The sequence below is a fragment of the Glycine soja genome, chromosome 2, assembly GCF_004193775.1.
Source record: "Glycine soja cultivar W05 chromosome 2, ASM419377v2, whole genome shotgun sequence".
NCBI lineage: Eukaryota > Viridiplantae > Streptophyta > Magnoliopsida > Fabales > Fabaceae > Glycine > Glycine soja.
The window spans coordinates 7,066,242-7,092,000 of NC_041003.1; the positions used below are offsets into that span (position 1 = coordinate 7,066,242).

The 25,759-nt window shown below is 32.9% G+C and overlaps 3 protein-coding genes and 1 pseudogene across 3 annotated transcripts; 2 read left to right on the plus strand and 2 right to left on the minus strand.

Annotated features, from left to right (window-relative positions):
- On the plus strand, window positions 1–6,657 carry LOC114384340 (general transcription and DNA repair factor IIH helicase subunit XPD-like). Its single transcript, XM_028344003.1, has 12 exons — window positions 1–698; window positions 1,720–2,000; window positions 2,333–2,415; window positions 2,506–2,909; window positions 3,050–3,243; window positions 3,394–3,574; window positions 3,685–3,809; window positions 4,577–4,666; window positions 4,785–4,863; window positions 4,941–5,017; window positions 5,604–5,712; window positions 6,168–6,657. The coding sequence occupies exons 1-12, from the start codon at window positions 165–167 to the stop codon at window positions 6,285–6,287; spliced, it is 2,277 nt and encodes a 758-aa protein (XP_028199804.1). The 5' UTR covers window positions 1–164; the 3' UTR covers window positions 6,288–6,657.
- A 2,631-nt stretch (window positions 6,658–9,288) lies between these two features.
- Window positions 9,289–12,324, plus strand: LOC114384350 (sm-like protein LSM3A). Its single transcript, XM_028344015.1, has 3 exons — window positions 9,289–9,571; window positions 11,202–11,297; window positions 11,882–12,324. Exons 1-3 carry the CDS (start codon window positions 9,455–9,457, stop codon window positions 11,960–11,962), a joined length of 294 nt encoding a protein of 97 aa, XP_028199816.1. The 5' UTR covers window positions 9,289–9,454; the 3' UTR covers window positions 11,963–12,324.
- Window positions 12,325–13,056: 732 nt separating this feature from the next.
- On the minus strand, window positions 13,057–14,288 carry LOC114370045 (annotated as a pseudogene).
- An 8,268-nt stretch (window positions 14,289–22,556) lies between these two features.
- LOC114384356 (vacuolar iron transporter homolog 3-like) lies at window positions 22,557–23,803 on the minus strand. Its single transcript, XM_028344026.1, has one exon. It carries the CDS (start codon window positions 23,613–23,615, stop codon window positions 22,896–22,898), a length of 720 nt encoding a protein of 239 aa, XP_028199827.1. The 5' UTR covers window positions 23,616–23,803; the 3' UTR covers window positions 22,557–22,895.
- Between the last annotated feature and the right edge of the window lie 1,956 nt (window positions 23,804–25,759).

Consider the following 25,759-nt stretch of genomic DNA (forward strand, 5'->3'; position numbering starts at 1 on the left):
GACCAATGAGGATTTGATTAAGGGATACGCATTTGTGTCATAGTTTCTTTGATCCAAGAACAAAAGTGCTTTTGAGAATTCTGTCCCGAAAAAAGCTCTATATTTTGTGTGCTAACCACTGTGCCACTATCCCGAGACGAGTAGAAAACCCTAATTATTCGAGAATGAAGTTGGAGATAGAGGACATAACCGTGTACTTCCCCTACGACAAGATCTACCCGGAGCAATACTCGTACATGGTAGAGCTCAAGCGCGCCCTCGATGCCAAGGGCCACTGCCTCCTGGAAATGCCCACCGGCACAGGGAAAACCATCGCACTCCTCTCATTGATCACTAGCTACGTCCTTTCCAAGCCCCATTCCCCTCTCAAGCTCCTCTACTGCACCCGCACCGTCCACGAGATGGAGAAGACGCTCGCCGAGCTCCGTCTTCTCCATCATTACCAACTCCGCCACCTCGGCCCCGCCGCCAAGATCCTCGCCCTCGGCCTCTCGTCCAGGAAGAATCTCTGCGTTAACCCGCGGGTTCTCGCCGCCGAGAATCGCGACTCCGTGGACGCCGGCTGCCGGAAGCTGACCGCCTCGTGGGTCCGGGCGGTGGCCGCGGAGAATCCCAGCGTGCCGAGTTGTGAGTTCTTTGAGCAGTATGAGAGGGCCGGGTCGTCCGCGGTTCTGCCTCCTGGGGTTTATACATTGCAGGTTGGGGCTTTTGGTTTTGATTGGGTTTGGATGTTAGTTACCTGATTCATTGTGAATTGTTTGAAATTCTAAGCTTGGATGAAGAGGAATTTGATTTTGATCGGTTTTGGGTGTTTGTTAGTTCTGAAAATGTCTGTAGCAAGGTTTTAAATTGTGGCCGCAGTTTTGGTTGGGTGAAGTGTTTGGTTTTGATTGGGTTTGGAATTAGGATGTTAATTACCTGATTGTGAAATGCTTGAAATTCTTGGAGGGTTTTTATTAGCATGGAATCTAGTTGAGGAATTGAGCTTCAATCTTAAAATATTTTGTAGTGTTAATTATGTTTATGATTGTAATGGGTTTATCGAGTTTAAGCTTGCTTATCCTGGCTTGTTTATGACACTTCACGAAGTAACTTCCGCATCATTTTTGGACAAAATTAATGAACAACATAAGTAGCTTACGTGTAGTGAAGGGGTGTTTACAGGTAATTTTGGATTTTTAGTGTGATTGATTGAGAAGTGTAATTTCAGTTGGTTTTGGATGTTCCCTACTTTTGAAATGTTTGATTTTGTTATTTTTAACACGGTTGATTAGGAGGAGAGATAAATTTTTGTAGGTTTCGGTTGTTCTTTGATTATACTGGAGTGTTTGGATTTTGTGGTTTATTGAAAGATTGAATTTTAAGGTTTTGAATGTTCACTAATTTTGGGCGAGCCCTGGTGCAGCGGTAAAGTTGTGCCTTGGTGACTTGTTGGTCATGGGTTCGAATCCGGAAACAGCCTCTTTGCATATGCAAGGGTAAGGCTGCGTACAACATCCCTCCCCCATACCTTCGCATAGCGAAGAGCCTCTGGGCAATGGGGTACGAAGTACTACAGAATGTTCACTAATTTTAAAATGTTCAGAGTCTGTGGCTGGTTGGTTGACTTTTTGTTTTTATTTTTTAAACTTTAGTTGTTCCTTATGGTTGTGCTTTTTTATTTTTTGGATTTTAATGAATTTCTGAAATGTTTGAAACTGAATGTGTCTGTGATTGTAGGACTTGAGAGCATATGGGAAGGAGAAGGGGTGGTGTCCATACTATTTAGCACGACATATGGTGCAGTTTGCCAACGTGGTGGTGTATAGCTATCAGTATTTGCTTGATCCGAAGGTGGCTGGAATAATATCTAAAGAAATGCAGAAAGAGTCAGTTGTTGTGTTTGATGAAGCTCATAATATTGATAATGTCTGTATTGAAGCACTTAGTGTGAGTGTGAGGAGACAGACTATTGAAGGTGCTAGAAGAAACCTTAGTAGGATGCGTCAGGAAATTGACAAGTATGTGCTGTTTCTAGCTTTCTCCTTTTGTATGGTGCCAATTTTTTCACTATTACAACTTAAATAGGGAAGAACAGGAGAATAAATTAATAGAATTTAAGAATTCTGTGGAATTTGGCATCTTCTGTACAATGCAAATAACCTTTTATACGTTGGTTAGGTTGATTCATAAAAGGAAGAATTATGAAGGATCAAACTTTACCTAGGGGCATGGGGAATTCCTGCCCTTTTTCCTGTGCAATAGTGCCATTATTGCTTTATTTTCCATTTGTACCCATAGCTGAAATTTGATTCAGATTCTCTTAACTATCGGAATTTGAACTGGTAGGAAGGTTCAAGGCCACTGATGCAGGTAGACTCCGTGCTGAATACAACAGGCTTGTTGAAGGTTTGGCACTAAGAGGAGACCTGCCTGGTATGTAGGATGAGAGTTTTGTTCTTAATGTCTTAATTCTTAAATGTTACCTCTGGTCATCACTAACTAAAACTTCTTTTCTTTACGTAGCTACTGATGCCTGGCTTGCAAATCCAGCCTTGCCTGATGATATACTAAAGGAGGCTGTACCTGGAAATATTCGCCGGGCTGAGCATTTTATTCATGTTTTGCGTAGATTAGTTCAATACCTTGAAGGGCGCTTAGATACTGAGAATGTGGAGAAGGAGAGCCCTGTTAGCTTTGTTGTCTCTATTCTTAACCATGCTGGAATTGACCAAAAATCACTAAAGTTCTGTTATGATCGCCTTCATTCTTTGATGATGACATTGGAAATTACAGACACTGATGAGTTCCTTCATATTCAAACTATATGTGATTTTGCCACCCTTGTAGGAACGTATGCCCGTGGTTTTTCTATTATAATTGAACCTTTTGATGAGCGAATGCCACATATTCCAGATCCTGTATTACAGGTTAGCATTGTTGTTTTGATTTTTATTTACTCTATTTGCTGTTTTAACCTTAAAATTAGTTCTGTTTTGCAACATTTATTTATTTCCTGTGTTTATCTAGTACTCTTTTTCTTACTCCTTTTTTATCAATAACATTTCAGCTTTGTTGCCATGATGCTTCTCTTGCTATCAAGCCAGTTTTTGAGCGATTTCAGTCTGTTGTGATTACATCTGGTACACTAAGCCCAATAGATTTGTACCCTCGTCTTTTGAATTTCAATCCTGTTGTCAGTCGAAGTTTTACCATGTCCTTAACAAGGGATTGCATATGTCCTATGGTGCTTACCCGTGGCAGGTATTCCCATAATTTGCTCCCCTGTATTTTAAAACAGACTTTGTTAATTGTTAATACATTACATTTTAAATCCCTGATTTTCTTGAAAGAGACCTCTTTTACTTCCCCCTTTATTCTATTTCTAATGTTTTAATATGTTTATTGTTTTAGTGATCAGCTTCCAGTCAGTACGAAATTTGATATGAGAAGTGATCTGGGTGTGGTAAGGAATTATGGAAGACTCTTATTGGAAATGGCTTCAGTTGTTCCAGATGGGATTGTATGTTTCTTTGTTAGTTACTCATATATGGATGGAATAGTCAATACTTGGAATGAAAATGGAATTTTAAAGGTGAGGGGACTAGTTAGATTCTTCAATATCCAGTCCATTTACTGGTTGAGTAGTAGTATCTGTTATATAGTTTGGTGGTGTGCTAAAAGCATCTTTGTTTTTTTTTCCAGGAAATAATGCAACATAAACTTGTCTTTATTGAGACTCAGGATGTGGTAGAGACTACATTGGCTCTTGATAACTACCGCAAGGCTTGTGATTGTGGAAGAGGTGCTATCTTTTTTTCTGTTGCTAGGTATGATAGCAGAAAAGTATCCTCCTGGGTTCTTGCATGATAAAATATTAATCAAACTGCACTTTCTTTTCATGTGTTCTATGATTTTGTTAATGAATTCCTTAGTCTCTTTGATGCTCTTTTTTGTTGAATTGTACATTAAAATGGGATCTTGAGATTTGAACTCTCGATTATCAGTAGTATTTTGCTTTTGTATGTACATGCTCATATACATACATGTTCCCTTGCTTGATGCACATTTAACAAACTAGATTGTTTAGATTTTAGAAATTAGAATAGCATGTGCAAATCCCCCGATTAAGGCAGAATTTAAGGTTGATTTTTTATAAACAACAAAAAGCCTTTTCTCATTTGGTGGGGTTAGCTACATGTGTCGTATGCTGCCATTGTGTTTTGCCAAAAATCAAGTTGCCAAAGAGGCCATTAGATCTAACCTTTTAAATGGTCTCATTAGAGGGTTTTTTTATTTTTTTTATATCTTCCACCTATAACTATTGGCTCATCTTTCATTTGATAAACTCTTATTACTAGGGCTAATATTGCATCATAGGCATGATTAGCTATACTTTCTGTACTTAATACATTCTTTCATGATCTTATCTCTAATATATTGTTGTATGATCTTATCTATTAGTTTCATTCTTTATAAAAAAAAGAGGAAACTTCTTTCTCATTTACTAATTGAGCTACTAGTTGCTGCGGTTGCTTACTACTTTACCTATCTATTAAGTTCATCTGAGCCTAAGAATATGTCTACTTGTTTGCAGGGGAAAGGTTGCTGAAGGTATAGATTTTGATCGACATTATGGCCGACTAGTAATCATGTTTGGTGTTCCTTTTCAATACACATTAAGCAAGTGAGTTTCATTTGACTAAATTTTTGAATAAGGATAATTTAGAACTATTATATTTCTTGTCAAAATTATGGAGGTTGAATTGCGGATTGCAGAACTTAATAGAGTAATAAATTTTCAGGATTTTGCTTGCACGTCTGGAATATCTACGGGATACTTTTCAAATTAAGGAAGGAGATTTTCTGACTTTTGATGCATTGGTTTGACTCTCTCTCTCTCATATAAATTACTGCTGATAATTTGATCATCAGATTCCTAAACTTTTCTGCTTAAGCAGAGACAAGCTGCTCAGTGTGTGGGTCGTGTTATCCGTTCAAAGGCTGATTATGGAATGATGATTTTTGCAGACAAAAGGTTAGTATCCTTGTGCCCTTTTGCTTCCATGAACACAATGCACATTTGGGAAAATGTGAGGGTTGCTTATGGTATTCTACGCTGACGTTAAGCAATTGCTTTAATTTGATCAAGCCTCTGATAGTTTCCAACTTGCTAGTTTCTAGTTTTGATTCAAAAAGCGCAAAGCACGATGCACTCTCTCTTTGTAACTTTATGGAATTTGTCCTGAAATGGATTGGAAGTTATTGGTTGTCTTTAATAATGAATGGCAAACAAAAAGAATCTTGACAAGCTTCAGAATCCAGTTTGTTAAGCAGAGAAAGAAATATGCTTGTTCAGGGCCATGACATGTTTAGTTTCAAAAACCAATATAACCAACAGATATAATCAGCAAGAATTGGTAAATGTGTCTATAAGTATCAATAATTATAGTCACAAATTCTATATATTATATAGCAAATTACCAATTTAAACTATGAAAGTCTGCATGAGTTAATGGCCTATTCTACCTATGATGATTGCTCCATTTATGGTTTTGGCTTCTACTTTTCTCTTTGACAGTAAATAGTAATACATTGTCGGTTATAACTTTTGCACTCTGCAGGTATAGTCGTCATGACAAACGTTCAAAATTGCCGAGTTGGATACTCTCTCATTTACATGATGCCCACCTGAACTTGAGCACAGACATGGCTTTGCATGTAGCACGTGATGTATGTCCTTGTAATTCTGGTTTGACGCTTGTGTAGTCACTTGCATACACTACATTGTACTGAAATCTCATGGATGCTAGGGCATCTTGTTTTTGCTTTATGTTGCATTCTTCTCTTTTATACTCTTTTTCTGTTGGTTATTTCCCTTCAGATAAATTATGCTGCTATTTTATCTGAAGTATGATTGTGCCAAATTGCCAAAGACTAGGAGTTTGGAAGTAGCAATTAAGACTGATGCCTTCTTGTGCACTTGATAATGATGTCATAAAAACCTTGTCTCACAGTTTAACTAGAAGATATGTATGCGCAGAAGCATGCATGCATATGTACACACTAGTTGATGTCGGAACAAGTTTACAAAAATGGTTGTGACCTTGCCAGTGTTGCATGATAGTGATACAATATCTGATAGTATATGATTTCATAATGGGACTTTTGTTATCTGTTGAATGCAGTTCCTCAGGAAAATGGCCCAGCCATATGATAAAACTGGTGGCACTGGCAGGAAAACTTTGTTGTCCCAGGAAGACTTGGAGAAGATGGCTGTCAGCGGCATGGGTGATGTGATGTATTGAGGCTTCCCTGTGCATGTCTACAATTTTTTTCCGAACCGGGGTGGCTTTCATATGGTTATTAATTCCATATGCAGTTCCCGTTTCCTCATAGATATAGAGGAAGTGTCATTTTGATGAGAATGATTCCATGGAGCAATCCATAATGATGAGACACACCTTGTTAGTATTGAAATCTAGTTGAGGAATTGAACTTCGATCTTAAAGTCTTTTGTATTATTTAATCATGTTTAGGCTTGTTGTGGGTTCATGGAGTTTAGGTTGGTACTTTTGCATGCTTATGATGAGACACACACCATTATTTAACGTATTTTTTATTTTAGTTTGTTTATAAATTCATTTGATAATGATTCATGATAGACACCTTTTATCATGGGAAGGTTTAGACGCCTGTCATTTGAAGCTTCATGAAGTAGCTTGTCTTTTTTGGACATTTTACGTGAAAGTATATATAAACTTGAGTAACGAAAGTTGAACCAAACCCACTGAATTTATGAACAAAAGTTGTTTACATTTTCGCTTGTGAATTTTAATTTTTATTGGCGATTTTAAATCTCCATAAAACAAAAGCTTCCGTAATTGCTATCAAAAGTTTGCGTTTCCTAGCAGTTTTCAACCTCCGTAAAATAAAAGCTTTAAATACCACCTTGGTTTTTCTATTGTCAAATTTACAATTTTTTTTATATATTTTGAAAGAGATATTTGATCTTCTATTTTAAAAAAATTGAAATTTTGGTTCAATTTTTAATGTTAGGTTTGGGATTTAAAAATAAAAGAAATAAAATATAAACAAAATTAAAATTGTAGATTTTTTAAAATAATGAAATCAAGTGAAAGGATTAAAATTATAAATTAAAAAAAAAGTTTAATGTTTATGTATTAATGTAAAATAATCGTTTGAATTATTTTAAGATAATTATTTTATAAATTAATAAATTTATTATACATAATAAATTATGATTAAATAATTATTTAAAATTTTTTACACTGCTCATGTATAATTCGTTTTTTCTTGAACAAAATAGAAAAATTAAAATTATATTTAAATCTAAAATAATACTAAGACTGTTTCATCTAAAATCAGGATTGCTTATAGAGGATACATGTAATTAAAAAAACATATCAATTATTTGTTATTTTATTCTCCAAATATGAAAAAACTTATAACATACCATACTATGTGTTTAATTAATATGTTGGACACTATTTCGAATCTTGGTTTATGCTTTGCTATATTTTTTTCTTTACAAATGAATTATTTAGTTCTTTATTTTTCTTATTCAATTTAATCATTTATTTTTTAAAAAATTAAATTTGTTCATTTATCTATTTAAAACGAAAAATATTGTTGCCGGAAAAAGAAAAATTTCCGAAAAATAATTTCATCATCCACAATTCCTCATCCATTTTTTCCCAAATTGGAAATCACAAACCCTAATCATATTCTCTTTGAAATCACCACCAGATCCTCCAAATACCTCCCCTGAATCATCGATTCTGGTTCCTACAAGCCTGTTTCACGCGCCAACATCTTTGGCTTCGATGTCCTCCAGTCCTATTTCAGAGCACTCGATGTGCCTTGTGTTGCCCCGCTCTCTCCTTCGTGATTTTGGGGTACAGAACTGCGATGGAGGTCGGCGTCGACACAAGACACAGGACGACCACCATACACCCATATCTCATTTTTTCTTGATTCCGAGGAGAAAGCAGCGACGAGAGGGGTGAAGTCGAGGATTTCCAGATCTCGTTTTTTCTGGTTGGGAAGAAAACGAAAAAATGAACGCATCATCCAAGGCTCCAAACATGCCATTTGCTCTTTCAAATTCCATCATCCTCAAAGGTTATTCTTTTGTTTCTGATTTTTGAGCAATTCCATTAAGTTGATTTCTGTTTGAGCGGGGAGTAAACGAAGCAGAGGTTGAAGAAAAGGACGAGGAAACATTTCACATTTTAGGGCCATTTTTAAGCATCCATATCAATGTTACTTTATTAATGGTGTTAACCTCACAAAGAACCAATTTGAAGATAAATAATTAAATTGAGTTTTTTAAAAGATAAAAAATTAAATTAAATCAAATCAAATAAATAAGATCAAAAAATCAATAATTTATTTTGTTTTTTATTTTTTTAAAAGAGAATGCTCTCTAATTCGAAAAAATTGTAGTGTCTAGTTCTTTTTTTTATTAGAAATATGGAGTATAGTTTACAACTATATATTAGAAGGTTTAGTGATCCTCTCCAATTCAAAAAGCTGGACAGTGTCTAGTTTACAAATCCCAATGTTTATATATTTGTTTTTATCCTTTATATATATATATATATATATATATATATATATATATATTAAATTTATTAAATATTAAAATTAATCAAGGGTTGAGATTTCATGTAGTTTGAAAAAATCTCAGGATATTTTTTCATTAGAAGGACCATTGCCGACAAATCTTTAGCATGAATAGATCCTCTGTAGTTTTTTGTTTTGAACTAAATGAAATCTCAACCCTGGTTTATTTTTTATATTTAATAATTTTAATATATATATATATATATATATATATATATATATATATAAATATGAATGGTGAGGTTTATTAAACTGTATACTCACTGTTTTTTTAATTGGAGAGGATCTATGCTCGATAATATAGCAATTTGATTCATCAGAACTTCAAAATTATAACAAGTGTTTTATTCTAAATAAACAAACAAATAAATAAGAGAACATTATTATAATTTACAAGTGATACTTGTTGCTCATTTTTGCTGGAAGCAAGTATCTTCATAATTCAAAATCATACAATTAATCCTTAAAACGTAACGATTACTATAATAAATTTTGTCTCTTTTAACAAATTTTTTTCTCATGTACACAACTAGAACATCGAATCCCCTACTAAGAAAACAGTCATTCGTTGCTCATTAATGCTATCACGCTAGATCCAAATTAATTTTGATTTGAAATTTACAAATTATTTAGTTAATTGATCTTCAAGCTCATGATATGGGCCCTAAAAGACCTACTAGGCCCAGGATTCAACAAAAACGCCCTACAAATACTTCGACCCTAGAAGAGGCAAGAAAAAAAACTTGAAATACCTCCAACTCCAAGAACACAACCACTCAAAAGGGTTGAAAGAGAGAAAAGGGTTTAAAAAGTAGTGAAGTGATCAATGTCTACAGAGGAAGAGAGTGCGGTGAAGGAGCCTTTGGATCTCATTAGGCTCAGCCTCGACGAGCGTATCTATGTCAAACTCCGTTCCGACAGAGAGCTTCGTGGCAAACTTCACGTAATTCTTCAATCTTTCTTTGTTTTTTTTTCCTCCAAATTTCTCTGTTGCTTTCTTTTAAACTCTTTTTGTGACTACCCTTTGACACATAGGATGTTTTGTGATGGAAAAATATACAGTTTTTAAGGTAATTGAAATCTGGGTTTGTTGCAATTCCTGCAAGTTTGTGCCTTTTTTACTGCCCTAATGTTATACCGGCTGTGAGAATAATGGGTTTGTTTACTACTTGCGTTTGGGGATTGAATTGAATCATTGGTGGCTCGAAATTTTGGTTTTTGGAAGGAGGTGTTTGTTGCTGAATGAAAAATTGTGTGTTTTGAACTATATTTTAAAATAAACAGGTTTGGGATGAGGAATGATAAGTATGAGCTGTTAGTTTTTAATATATTTGTTTATTTTTGTTAGTAGGCTAAGAAGTTTATGGTGGATGTTAAAGATTGGATTAATGTAATATGAACTCTTTGGGGTTTTTAAGTTGTTTTACGCTGTAAGGAATTTCACTGGTTATGTGAGAGTAACTAATTGAAATAATTGTGTGTTTTGTAAAGGTTTTTTCTTTTCTTTTTATAAAAAAGACCTGCTATTAACTAATGTTACACTAGGTCAATGATTTGGTTCTTTTTGCGTGCGTTGGGTGGTGGTTTTTATGTATGTGTTTGTTTAATGTTATTGCATTTCTATAAGATTTTGATGAGCTTGTAATTTAATTTACCGAAGGGTTCCTATTTGAAACTAACCCTCCTTGAGTTCAGAATGATTCTTACAAGTTGCACATCACTGTCATTGGTTATGCTGTAAGATTTTCTGTTTGTTATTATGATAATCATGATGACTGATGAGATGAACTTTCAGCATGAGACCTGAAAACCAAGGATGCATAAATAAATGATGTGCTTGATAACTTCAGTCAAATAATCTGCTTCACCTTGTCAAATTGCTGTCTTGCAGCTGGTTGCCAAGTACTATGTCAATGTCTAATTGTAATCTAACTAATGGTATAATTTACTTAATTATTTACATGAATGAAAACTATTAAACCTTAAATTCTTAACTTCTAAACTTTTTGATCTGAACTCTAATGGTTTTGTTGCTTCTCACATCTTATGTGCAAAGTGTAAAAGCACTCTTTGACTGAGACGTACTGTGTTACCTAATATTCAAACATGTCTATAATTCATACATTAGCTAGAATAAGATTGAATTTGTGAGTCTCTAAGTTGGCTTTCAATTTGGATCTGATTAGCACTCAACATAGCCTTTCCTTAAAAATTTGTTGAAGGATTCCTCTTGGTATAAATCTACAATAAATTACTTAAATACACAGGAAAGAATTGTCTTTCTTTCTCCTTAATTACTTGATATAAATCTATCATAAAATTATTATTTCTTTGTAATAAACTTCTATTTCAATGAAAGTGATCACATATAGAAAATATGCATTGCTTTATATTTAGATTTCCTAAGTAAAATTTTGTAAGGGGAGAATTCTTTTAGAATTTTTGTATCTGCTTCCTTTCCTGTCTCTTGTAAAAGTGCCCTTGGTGATTATTTTGATCTTTTAAAATTTCGTTGGTTTGATATTGATTTTCCTTTTCTTATTTTGTACTGGGTTTTCTATTTGGGTTTGTAGGCTTATGATCAGCATCTTAATATGATTCTTGGCGATGTTGAAGAAATCATTACTACAGTGGAAATCGATGATGAGACATACGAAGAAATTGTGAGGGTAAGTTGGAATCAGTAACTAAGAGAAATACACATTTATTTTTTGGCAAAGCTTAATGGTAGAAATGTGAATAATTGCTGGAAATTTTAAATAATTTTAGATTACTTATTAGCATTGTTGAGGGGCTGCATCTATGATGACATGCTCCTGTTTAGGAAGAAATGGTTATAGCGTTCAAGTTAAACGTTAAGGAGAAACATTGTTTGAATGAAGTGAAAATAACTATGGCCAAATGAATTGCTTATCAGTGAGTGATGCATAGTAAAGCTAGACACTTCTGGGTATTTTTCAAATGAAACTATAGGCCTTTCCCCCCACCCCACTATTAGCGTTATTATTTCGGAACTTGGATGCTAAAAAATGTGAGTAGAACTATTTGCTTGACTGGCTTTCTGTTAGAGAAAACAAAAAAATTGTCTTTCCTAAACAGTAATGCACCATGGAATTTTGTTCATATCTAGGGAATGCCAAATTCATATTTACTGAAATTCTCGTATCTAATCTAACCGAAGGCAAATACATGCTAGATTTATTTTGAAGGTACTTTTCCTTGGATGATCTTTTTGTTTTCCTTTTGATTGCAGACTACAAAGCGGACAGTTCCTTTCCTGTTTGTCAGGGGAGATGGGGTGATATTGGTTTCCCCGCCATTGAGGACCGCATGACTGGACTGATGAACTATGTGATCATTTCAATAACAAGTGTCACTGTTTATGAAATTGTATAACTTTAAGTAGTGATCTCATTTCATATGATTAGGTTAGTTACTCAATTGGCCTCGTGTGCTAGAGATTTCTGTTAGACAGTCAATTTTCAATTATCTTTGTAACATGAGAGAATCATGGCATGCACATAAACAAGGATTTTTGCTGCAATGTGGAGCTGACATTATATATTAGTGGCTCCATAAAAAGTGTTGGTCATGATTCCTGATTTGATGCCTTCATGTGTTTTACTATTAGTTCCCATTGAAGATATGCGAACTGGGCACGTTTGAATACAATTTAATGCTATTATCTTTAAAATATCTTTCATCTCTAAAATATCTTCCATTTAATTGAAGTGTTAGTTTCCTTGATTGTTTCTTATCCTTGATACCTAGTTTCAATGAAGGGTAAGTTGAAAAAAAAGTATTTTTTAATAAAAATTAATGTAATTAAATGTGATCAACTGACTTTTTTAGTTATTCGAAAAAAAAACCTGACTTTTTAAAGTTTGTGTCATGTTTTTTATTAATGTTTAAGACCAGAGGAAGTAAACACTAACATTTTTTAAAGATTTTTTTCTTTTAGATTATTTGATTTGGAAAACATTAAAGAAAATAATTTTTTAGATTTTATAAATGGTCTAATTATTATAAATTTTGTAAACATTTTTTAATTAATAAGTCATTTTTTTCGAAGAAAATAATCACCTAAGTCTGGCATCTTCATTTGAAGAATACGGGAAGCTTATAATACTAAGCACAGTAGAACCATTTAGTTGTCTTGAAATTGTAAGAGTTGAGGGGGATGCCTACTTCAGACTTTTTGCGTGGTTAGTTTTTGTTGAGATAACGAGGGTAACTGGAGCCTTTACTTCAGTTTAAACTGTGTAATTTAGATCTTTCAAGTCAATTAAGCAAATAAATTTTCTATTAAATTGGATAGATTGTTTTAGATCTTAATTCAAAGTTGGCCAATCGAAACATTACATTTTATTTAAAATAATATCAATTTTTTTCATCATTCCATCTTAATCTCGTCCTACAAAATACTTTAAAATTTAAGAGGTTGTGAAGAACAAGATGTGCATATCCCTTGATAACCTGGACTTTGTTTTTGTTGTTTTGGGTGAATGGACTTGGTTATTTATAGTTTTATAGATTTCCTGGTATGTGAAAAGAGGAAGCAATAGTTATTTACTGCAGGAACAATGAAAGAGGGATCATACTGTGCCAATGGAAACCCCACAATCAATGTTAGACGAGCCATCCAACGGATCAAAGCAAACACAGTACCTGCCCAGTAATTAAAAAACCAAAAAATCCACACAAACTAATCAGAGCAAAACATTTTCTGTAAGATTTGAAATTGCAGAATGCAGATACTGTCACATGAGGATTGTAAATTGCATAACTCACAATTGCCTAACATGTGACAGTTGTTGCAACTGCAATTTAAAACCTCGTACACAGAACACAAATTAAATTAAGAGTACTAAGCAACAGAGAGAAAGAACAACTTTCCACGCTTAGAAGGCTCCACAACTATTGCTTCCTCGTCTTCTTCAGAAACCAAGATGCACAGTTCAAAGAAAACAACACCATCACCAAAAGCCAAAATAAAATAATAATAAAATAAAAAGTGTAAAATGTGTTTTAGTTTTATTCCCTACACTTTAAAAACAATGAATTCCATCTTCTGTATATTTTATAGATGGTAAATTTTGTCTCTCCTTAGTATCTAAAATCTATAAGGAGGGATACAATTCATCAATTATAAAAAATACAAGGATTAAAATCATCATTTTTAAGTATAAGGAACTAAGACCAATTTTGATCGAAAATTGAGGCCTAAAACACGTTTTACCTAAAACAAAAAAGAATCAAATGAATGACTGACGGTTCGGCCACTGCTAATGAGAGCCTTGATGAAAACCTCGTTGGAAAAAACATCCAGTTTCTTCTGTTCTTCACCCTTGATTCCGAACACAAATGGAACGAAAATAAATAAAATTCAAATACACAAGATTTTAAATTGTGATCACGTTTCTTGATATCATGAGAAATTGCAGACAAATACGACCAAAGCCGCCAAAATTGCAGTGACCTTGCACACCATCATTTAAAACCTTGCCACACCCAACAATAAAAACTGATGAAGAACTTAATTACCTGAACATTGGTCTCTCCAGCGAGTCCAATAAGCTTAGCAAGACCAACCTTGTTAACAGTGGAACAATGTGACTGAGCAAGATGGTGAAATCACCGCGTGACTCAGGGCGGTGCATCCATTTTCAAACTAATAAATGATGATGCAGTGGTTCCACTAGGTTCCAGGTTTGCATTTCGAGCCATAGTTGACGGTTAAGGGATTGCCAGATATTCTTTCGATAATAATAACAAAATATAATACTACTTCTCTAAATATAAGACAGTATTAGTAATTACAACTTCCTAAAACTCAAGAATATGGAAAATTTGGAATCTCACTTCATTGATTGACTTACAAAATATGGAACATTTGGATTTCAGTTCTAATTATGATTCAAGTGAAATGCAAATCCCAGAATACATTGGCTCCTTCAAAAACTTAAGATATCTCAACCTATCATATATAGGTTTGAGTGGGAGGATTCCTTATGAACTCGGAAATCTCTTAAAGTTGGAGTATCTTGATCTTCAAGAAAATTTTCTTGATGGAGCAATCCCTTCGCAACTCGGGAATCTTACAAGTTTACGATATCTTGATCTAAGTTATAATTTTGAAATTGATGGGGAAATCCCCTGTCAGTTTCGAAATCTCTCACAACTGCAATATCTTGATCTTGAAGGAACTCATCTTTCTGGAGCAATCCCTTTTCAAATTGGGAATCTTCCTATCTTAAATACTCTTAAGCTTGGTCAGAATTTGGATGTCAAATCTATGGATACAATGTGGTTGTCTAGTCTCTACTCCTTGACACATCTTGGCTTGGATTCTTTACATAATCTTGACTCCTCTCACCACTTGCTACAAACGATCAGCAAACTTTTTGCGAACCTAAGAGAGTTGAGGTTAGTTGGTTGTAGTCTTTTAGATGATGATATTCAATCTTTGTTCCATTCTCATTCCAATTTTTCCACTTCTCTTGTTATCCTTGATCTTTCTTCTAATATGCTGACATCCTCAACATTTCAACTGTTGTTAAATATTAGCCTTAATCTTGAAGAGCTTTATCTTAGTCATAATAACATTGTTTTGCCATCTCCTTTCCATTCATACTTTCCTTCTCTTGTGATCCTTGACCTTTCTTATAATAACATGACATCATTAGTATTTCAAGGTAGTTTCAACTTCAGTTCAAAACTTCAAAAACTTTATCTACAACACTGCACAGTCTTACAGATAGAAGTTTTCTTGTTTCATCTATTTCCACAACGAATTCTTCATCTTCTCTCGACACCCTTCATCTCTCCTTTAATCTATTGAAATCATTAGTTATATTTCATTGGCTTTTCAACTTCACCAATCTTCAAACACTTCACCTTGTTGGTAACTTGTTAGAAGGTTCCATTCCAGACGGATTTGGGAAAGTAATAAACTCTCTTGAAGATCTTGTCATTAGCTCTAACAAACTGCAAGGCAAAATTCCAGCTTCCCTTGGCAATATATGCACATTGCAGCAATTATACCTTCACAATAACAACTTGAGTGGGCATATTTGAAGCTTAATTCAACATTTTTCATGGTGCAACAAGACTGGCATGCTACCTAATCTTACAAATTTGCCGTCTTTGAGGAATTTAAATCTTTCCTACAATCGCTTAACAAGAGAAATACCTAAAAGCATTGGGTTGCTATATGAGTTGATGTCTCTTCACCTGGAGGAGAATTACTTGGTAGGTGACATCATTGAATCACATCTCACAAATTTGACCAAATTGGAGGAGTTAGACTTAACAGACAACTCATTGTCTCTCAATTTTGGTACTACTTGGGTTCCACCTTTCCAATTATATGTTTTGGGACTAGCTTCTTGTAAGTTGGGTCCTAGTTTCCCAAGTTGGATCCAGACTCAAAGTCACTTACAGTTTCTAGATGTCTCTCATGCTGGGATTGATGACTTTGTACCAGATTGGTTATGGAACAAGTTACAACTATATATGCCATGAATATGTCTTACAACAATCTCAAAGGTACAATTCCAAATTTACCAATGAGGCTTACCATGGATTATGAAATATCAGTGTTGCTCAATTCAAATAAAATTGAAGGTGGAATTCCTACTTTTTTGTCACAAGTTACAATTTTGGACCTTTCAAAGAATAAGATTTCAGATTTAAATACCTTCTTGTGCGGAAAAGGTGCAGCTACAAACATGCTCATTTTGGATTTATCAAATAATCAAATAATGGGAAAGCTGCCAGACTGTTGGGAACATCACAATTCATTACAAGTTCTTGATTTAACCAATAATAGATTGTCAGGGAAGATTCCAGAGTCCATGGATACTCTTGTTAATTTGGAAGCTTTGATCTTACGAAACAACAGTTTAATTGGAGAACTACCATTCACATTGAAGAACTGCACCAGTTTAGTTACATTTGACGTGAGTGAAAATTTGTTGTCTGGTCCAATACCCTCATGGATTGGGGAAAGTCTACAACGACTGAAAATCTTGAGCTTATGAGTAAATCGCTTCTCTGGAAGTGTTCCTGTACATCTCTGCTATTTGAGGCAAATTCGTCTCTTGGATCTTTCAAGGAATAACTTGTCAGAAGCAATTCCAACATGTCTGAGCAATTTTACTGCAATGATGGAAAGCAGAGTAATAAGAAGAAAAATTGTCGGGAGACAAATATTGACATATGGAGTTATGCACTCAAATATCTATGACTCTAATGCGTTATTGATGTGGAAGGGTCAGGAATATTTGTATTTGAATTCTGAGTTTCTTTTGAAGAGCATTGATCACTCAAGTAATGATTTAACAGGTGAAATATCAAAAGAGGTTGGATATTTACTTGGATTAGTTTCTTTGAATTTATCAAGAAACAGATTAAGAGGAGAGATTCCTCCTGGGATTGGGAATTTAAATTCGCTAGAGTTTCTTGATTTATCAAGAAATCATTTCTCTGCTGAAGTTCCTTCGACTCTTTCCAAAATTGATCGTATTGCTGTGTTAGACTTATCTAACAACTATCTCGATGGAAGAATCCCCTGGGGAAGACAGCTTCAGACCTTTAGTGCTAGTTCCAAGAAGTATTGCTTTACTTCATTATATCACTTAAACATTTTCTGAATCTCATCTTTCTTTAGTTTGTGACTTTACCAATGGTAGTTACTTCTCAACCATGATTATTTTTCTTGATGTAAAGAAATTATAGATGGTGTGTTCTGTTTAGAGAAAATTTCTAGTTTTCAAATGGCTTCTCCGATGTTAAACCTCTTAAATTAAGTTTAGTTATATGCTTTTTGTACTCTAATGACCGACTGGATTTTCAGTTTCATTTAGTTTATCACTAAAATTTTGGCTCTAATTTTTCTTCATCCCCATTAATGTCTGTAATCTGAATTGATCACAAAATTTGCAGTTTATGGCCGATTAGCTACAACATTCTAATCTGGGACAAAGGCATCGTGGATTGCTGGAAGTTTACGATATGTAGTATTGAAGTTTACATTATAAAATCTGACAAATCATATTTCAAAGTAATGACTTGCAAAATCACTGTGTCAAGAAACTTGTTGATGTAATAGTTTCTATTGCATGTACAATCTATTTTTAATTTAATTTTAGCTTTAAGCCAATACTATTAATATCTAAAATGTGAAAGTTTTGCCTTCTATCTTGAATTATGATGTCTTCTAGTAGCTTGCCATGCACTTTCAGCAATGTTGGTGGATTGCACTAATATTGTCATCAGTGTCAATTGAGTTTCAACTTAATGACTATTTTCATGTGCATATTGCATATGCTCTGCCAAAATCCAAAAACAGCATTGACAGAGAGGCTAGTCATGTCAATGGTAAAAAACAACTCCAAAAAAAGAGTAGTGGTTGATCCCACTGGTAAAGAATATTATAACGATCGGTAAAGAATTTTAATGTTAGTTTGATTATATTATGTTTAAGTAGTCTATTAAGAAGCCACAAAGTATCATTAAGCCTTAGATGACTACTGTAAATCATTAGAAAATTGTATGTTGCGGATAAACATTGTTTATTTTGGGACTTTTCTTTTCACAATCTAAGAATGAGAGGCTGCCATAGCAGAAACAATTCAATTGATAGCCTAAAGAAGATTTCGATTTATTTTCAAGATAAAAGTAAAATACTTTGCATATTTCCATTACATAAACGGTACTTTTCTCTTTTTTTATATGTTTTCCATTTTTGAAATAATATACTTATGGTTGAAGAGGTACATGTTATGTAATAACTACGAAGATCAACAAGTTTTAGAGCTTTTTTTCTTTTTGTCCATATGATTGGCCTGCTTAATTTTCTAACCCAAGAAATAGATTATATTAGGAGTAAATAATCATCTAAGTCTACACAAAACCAACTCGGTCACATCAACATTGAAACAAAAATACATAAATGACCAAATTTTGGTAGGAGATAATGGATATTTTCAGATAAGAGAATGGTAACAAGGATAAAAAATACTCACGTTGAGCCTAAATAATCATGACATCATCTATATATTAAAAAAAAATCATGACATCATCTTCATAATGATTGAATTAAAAGTTAAATACACGTGTTGGGGAGCAATAACACTCGAGATTAAAATCTAACTAGGCATTAACCGGCGCCTTGTATGGGTTTATAAATAAATGTATAATAATAGTATACTTCAGAGAAAATAAAAATAACTAAACCAAGAAAACCAATAAATTATAAAATAAAATTCACAAAATAAATAGTAAGTTTAAGGTTAAGAAATTTACAAAAATTGATATCAGCTATTGTCAATGTTTCTAAATATTATCCTCATTAGTAACCTATATCTTAAAGAGGGTAACAAATTATAAACTGAGAGGAGTATGCCACATAAGCATAGGAACGCCACAGTCTGCAACTCAAAATTGATATATTATAAATAGATAAATGAATAATTGCATATTACCTCTCCTTTATAAGTTCTCTTATTTTCAAATATGCAACATCTTATTCACAAGCATATAATGCTAAATTTTCAAGTTTTGGTTAAAAAAAATGCCTTACATATTTTTTTATAACTGATATTTTAATTAAATTTAACCTTTTAATAATTACAAATTAATAGTCATTAAAATATATATATATATATATATATATATATATATATATATATATATATATATATATATATATATAATGACTAATTGAATACAATTTCAAACTATCATTTACTTGGTAATAATTGTAACACTGTTATACAATTAATACCAATTAATAATATGACACAATTTTAATGTTCTACCATGACAAAATTATTTGATTGCATTTTTGTTATTAAAATATTCAACTTTTATTTGGTTAGAAAGTAAACCGTAATTATATAGGCTTTATATGAAAGAGTAAAATAATTAATTTGGTGTATTTAGTTATCTTTAGTTAATTAAAAGTAAAAATTGAAATAAAAAAAAGCATACCTTGACCCTTGAAAAAGAAAATAAATAGAAAACACAATAAAAGGAGAGAAATTATGAGTGATGAGAGTATAAAAAATAATATTATAGAAAGTAATAAATGAGTGATGTGAGAGAGAAAAAAAATTTAGAGACAGGAGTGATTTTATGTTGAAATGTAAAATAATTCTGGACATCCATGCACCATCCACTTGGGGCATCTTGAATATTTTGGGACATCTTATCCTTTACTAAACATGCTTCTACAGTCATACACAATTGCTTTTTAAAATATTTATAAATAGATGAAATTAATATAAGAAATCTTTATGTAAAAATAACAATAGAAAAAGTATCAATATCTCATTCTACAGAAAATTTGCGATGACATTAATACTGACCTAGTGTCTAGAGTCCAACCATACTTACATTCCCTTATCATGTCCATGGGCATATACCATAATACTGCAATAGCAACATAGTTGTATGCTCCGAACTTGCAGTTTACTAATTGATCTACATAGTTAATGGCGATAGAATAAAACTGTTAACAGGAAGACATGCCAATTGCCACCAATAATACAGAATATCTCATCATTATGCCATGCCAATTGCCCACACCTGATCTTGCATTTTGAGCCTGTACTATCTTGGTACCTGTACCCTGTTTCTTCTCATTCCATAAAACATAAAAATTGAGAAGATAGAATTGGAATGGTGCTACAAAAATGAAGATCGACTAACATACTGAGTAGGAAATATCAATGTTGTTGTCTGCCAATTCCAAGGATCGAAATGGTCTTATGAACAATATAGTAATATTGTTGGTATTATTATTATTGAAAGATTTTAATAGAGTTTAGTAACTGATTGCATGGAAGTTAATAACTGAAATATTCTAATTAACGTAGAGACGAGTACTAATTATTCTACTTTATTCTAATTATTCTTTTCAATATCATGGGAGATTTATATATTAAATAGATTGGAACATAGAATGATATCGTATTCTTTCAAATCCTCTCTTAGAGATGAGTACAAGGAATTTGAGAAGTTGATTCAAGAAGACTTGCGGGAGGTGGACGACCGGTTGGAAGAAAAGGTGATGATCATTATTTTCTTTCTGTGCTATATATTTGAGCATTACTTTCTAACTTTTGAGATTCACATACACTATAAACGTGACACATGATGAAATGTTTGTCATTTTGAGCAGATTGATGTGGCCGAAATGATAGAAGAGGAGGAAGTTGTAGAGCAAAAGTATGTCTTACTGTCTTTAATACTACTGTTTCATTATTTTCTCTTTTCTGATAGATTTTTCACATCATCAATGAAACACGTACTGTTTCAATTGATTTGCTCTCTGTCATAACATGGACATCTATACATGTGAAAAAACTTATCAAAAAAGCATTACAATATACTTACCATATTAATATGCATTGTAACTCTGATAATACATCAATCACGATTATAATGCTAACTTCCAAGATATTATACATCACTAAACATGATATGTCCACTTAAAAAGAAAATGAAAAATATGCAAAAAAGCCTAGAAGTCTATAATTTCTAACTAAAAACTCACTTTTCTCTACAATTGATGATTAAAAACGTGTTATCACATTTACAATAAAAAGCTATAAATATTACAAGTATATTTTCCTAACGAAAATTTAAAGTTAACATTATAAGTTGCTCTGAAAATTTGAAAGCCATATCTGAAGATTTTCATAGCCATTTTGTTTAGGAAAATAAAAAAATATGATAGATATTATGATTATATATCCTTTACTAACTATATTTTGAGTAACAACGAGTTAATAAGATAAAAATATATATTTGGTTGGATGGATAAATATCTAATAAAGAATATCAAGAAGTTGGTAGTTTCAATTTTCGTACAAATGAAATATTGGACACAGAATAAAGCTATATTTGTCTTTTATAACTTCGAAGGGAAAAACGTGTCTTGTTCAGCTGAAAAATAATAATCAAAGAATCACGTACAAGTAATGTCATGAGTTCTCAAAGAAAGTACAAAAAAGAAATTCATTGAGATTCTGTTCTCTTTTTCTCGTTTGTTTGATACATACAATTTAGGAGTAGGCTAGGGAGATTATGTTCTCTTCTTTTAAAAATAGGAAAGGAATCTAAAAAATAAGAAGAAAATCGGTCCATCACCACATGAATAATTGTGGATGTCTTTGCAATAATATCTTTCAACTCTTTTTTTTTTATAACTTGACACACGTTCTTTTCTTTTCTTTTTTTTCTTTAAAGATGAGAAGAAATTAAAGAAAAAAAAAGAAGAAAATTATGCATGATTCTGAATTTTCTCCTCCTTACTTATGGAGAACCACTTTATGCAATCAAATAGCATGAGATGATTGCCAAAAAATTAATCAATGGTAATTAAAATCTAAAATCTTGATCTCTTGTCTAAACTTAATGCCTATCGTTTAACAAACCCTCCAACACACATAAACACGTACACAAAGAAAAGAAAAACAAACTAAGTACTTCTATATGTTGGTTATAATACTAGTGAAACCTTTTCCTATGTTGATGATCTTTGTGGTGATCTCATAATCCTTTTCCTATATATATGAATTCTATTTAGTTAATTGCTAGAATTTGGCCATCACTCTTTTCCTCTCTACAACAAGGTCAAAACAATTTTATAACTGAGTGCAATTTCCTCTTGAATAAAACTTTCAAATTTTTTATATCCTTTGCCGTGCAATATATTTAAATCAAATAATGACATTTGAATGCTTTTTCCAACATTAAATAGCCTCCATTGAAATCCCATCGAAAAATTAAAAAATTAATATAATAAAATGCATATCATGTTACATTATTTAATTTGAGAGGATATTAGCAAGATCATCTATGTTTTTTCTTTCCCTCTTTCAACTAACACACCATATGGCTCACTGACTCAAATATGATAATATCTCAACCCATTATATCAAATGAAAAACTCCAAAGCTTTATCAATATCATCATACACAAAGAGCATTGCATGTGTACAAATTACAAAACGCTTTGTGCTAATTACCTAAACAACTTTCTTCAACCCCATGCATCACATCTCATCATTTTTAGCAAAAAAACAATGAGGGCCTTCAATATTTGAAGGTAGATAGAGCATGTGCAATTAAGTTACAAAATGAAAAGAGAGTCTAAATAGCTGCATATAGTTAACACAGTTAACTAATTAACATGACATATATGAAAATAAAAATTAAAACAAGCCTTAATTACATATTATAGGATAGGAAACTATACTAAAGTGCACTTGATCCAATCAACTTGGTTAGCCCAAAAGTGATAGCCATGGCCATCCAACCCCCAAACAAGACCCTCAAAGCAGACCTCAATACTGGAGCCTTACCCCACAGAGCCCCTAACCAACCAAACACCACCAAAGCAAAAGTCACAGCAGCAACAATCACTCCAAGCCTCACCTTATATTCCCTTATAAATGATGCTGCAAGCAATGGCACCATTGCACCAACAGAAAAGGCCAAAGCTGATGCTGCTGCTGCTTGCAAAGGGTTTGGCAAACTATCTTTCTCTTCATAATTGGTGTCTTCCTCTTGAATATCTCTCCCTCTACTTTGTCCCCTTTCCTTTTCTCTCTTCCTTTGAGCAACCTCAATGTCTAGTTGTGAGTAAACTGACACAAACTCACCTATGGCCATGCTACATGCTCCTGCCACCAACCCTGCAAACCCTGATAAGATCATGGCCTTGATGTCATGCTTCACTGCTCCAACACCCATCATGATTGATGCTGTTGAGACCAACCCATCATTGGCTCCCAAAACCGCAGCGCGGAGCCATTGAGATCTTTTTGAGTAGTCAAAGATGTCCTCATGATCAGCTTCAATCTCTAGAGTTGTTGTTGCTTGTTGTTGTTGTTGTTGCTGTTGCTCAAGGTCATTATTGGTTGGAAGGACAAATTTGGCTTGGTTAAGGTTAAGGGATGCTTGATTTGATGACATGATGAGAAAGATTGAGCTAGTTAATCTAGAAAAGAAAAAGATAACCAATTAATAGAGGATGATCGATGAAGATGATGATGGTGATGAAGAAGAACAAGAAGAAGAAGGTATGTGGAGAAAGTGTGGAGGACACACGCTACCAACAAGGGTATTTATGGATGAAAATCGTCTATGTTGGAGGCAAAAGTGGGGCAACACCACTAGTTAAAAGACAAAGATATTATATTAACCAAATGCTTTAGAAAAAAAAATTATGTATTGGGTTTTAAAATATAATAAATTTTGTCTCACTTATTAAAGATTGCATTAAAATTATAAAAGGGGAGGAATAATTGAAGAGGAAAGTTTACTCAAATTGTAAATATAGTAAAGGGGTGTGTGGGGGACTAATTATACTTTGAGATATTATATTTACAGTAACTTGTGCTGTAAGCTTTTTGGTTTCGCAAATAATTGAGGCTTTCTGCTGATAAATTTAGAAGATCGTATAATCTTGTGAACATGAGTTGTTTTGGATTGCACTTTGCAAGCACAATCTATACTTTTTTCACTATGTTGGGGTATGTAATTTGTATGAGGAAACAATTAACTAACCAAAACAGAATAAAGCAATCCTTGAAGTCTCATAATTTGGAAGGAAATCTTGCAGAACTGGAGATGTGACGTCGTTTTTCTGAATCAAAAGCATCTGAAAGTTGGAAATAGAAAACAGATTAATAACTGTTTACAGAGTTGTTTGAGACCTGTGACACCCACTTAAAACAAAATTAACGATCTTAACAACAGCAAATTCAGCAGACAAATAATAATCAAGTGGCAGAAAAATAATATTTATTATTAATGTAATGTAATGTCACATACTGCTTTTGTTCATAAAAAAAAAGATTTCCTCTTTTATAAAGTTCCATAACATATATGAGGAGACTGTTGATCAGATAAAAAGCAGCTGCACCAGCCAATAGTATATCATTGAATCCAAGACGCAAATGAATTAAAGATAAGGGAATGATTTATTTGATGAAAAAACAAAGTAAGGTTAAATAGGAGCCAAAAAATTGAAGTTTTTGCTAAGCACATGTGTGTAAGTATATTATAATAGGAATGAATAACAAGAATAAAGATTACTATACATCATCTACTTTGTCCCTAAAGAAGTGATCAAAAAAGGGATATATATTTTAGGCAGTTATAACTCATGACACATGAATCATATATATGGCGTGACTCACACAAGGACAAAGGTGTTGTTAATTCCCATATGCAACGGTTTCCTTTCTCCATGCCAAAATAAGGGGCAAAAGTATATTATTTTGAGGCATATTTCCTGTTCCTTCGGTTGCAAAAGCACAGAGGATTTCGTGTTGCATTTTGAAACATTGGAAATTCACGTGACTCTGAGTTTTAAGTTAAAGGTGTAATGATGGACGCGTTTGTTCCTCATGGGATACGTGGGTCGGTTGATAACTCTAAACCATAAAAGCACATAAATTTGGGAGTGTAACATGCAAGTTATAGACCATGCTTATTTTATTATAGTAAGTTAATTGAGTGTAATTCTCGGTTACAATTATAAAAGAGGAAAGTAAAATAAAAAAAGAAAGAAAAGATAGTGAATAAATAGGGTAAAAAGATCACGGAGAAATTTTTATGTTTCAGGACCATCATGAGACCGTTTTTTACATAATATATACAAAATTGAGTCTTAATAATTTTTTAAGAGAAAAAAGTTATACACTAGCTAACATTGTAAAAGTATTAAATTATAATTTATCATATGATAGATTTATTAACTTTTAAAATAATTATTTTTAAATAATTAAAATGACAATATATAATTTAATGATAATATAAAATTATTTTACATGATCAATGTATAGATATTAAATTTTTTTTATAAAAAATTAAAAACTTTTATTTCATTTGATGTAGAAATTGATCGGAACTATAGATACATAATGTTTGGACTATTTGATATATAATTTCTTGATTGCAGTTGGGCTATTTGGGAGTGTGATGTTACTACCAGAATTCACACAATTTATTAAGTAAACAAATGTTTTTCAAACCTAGCATTATGATTTCGTAAAATTTAAGAAAGTAATCGATAATCAATTTAGAGTTTAAAATATACGAAATTACATGTG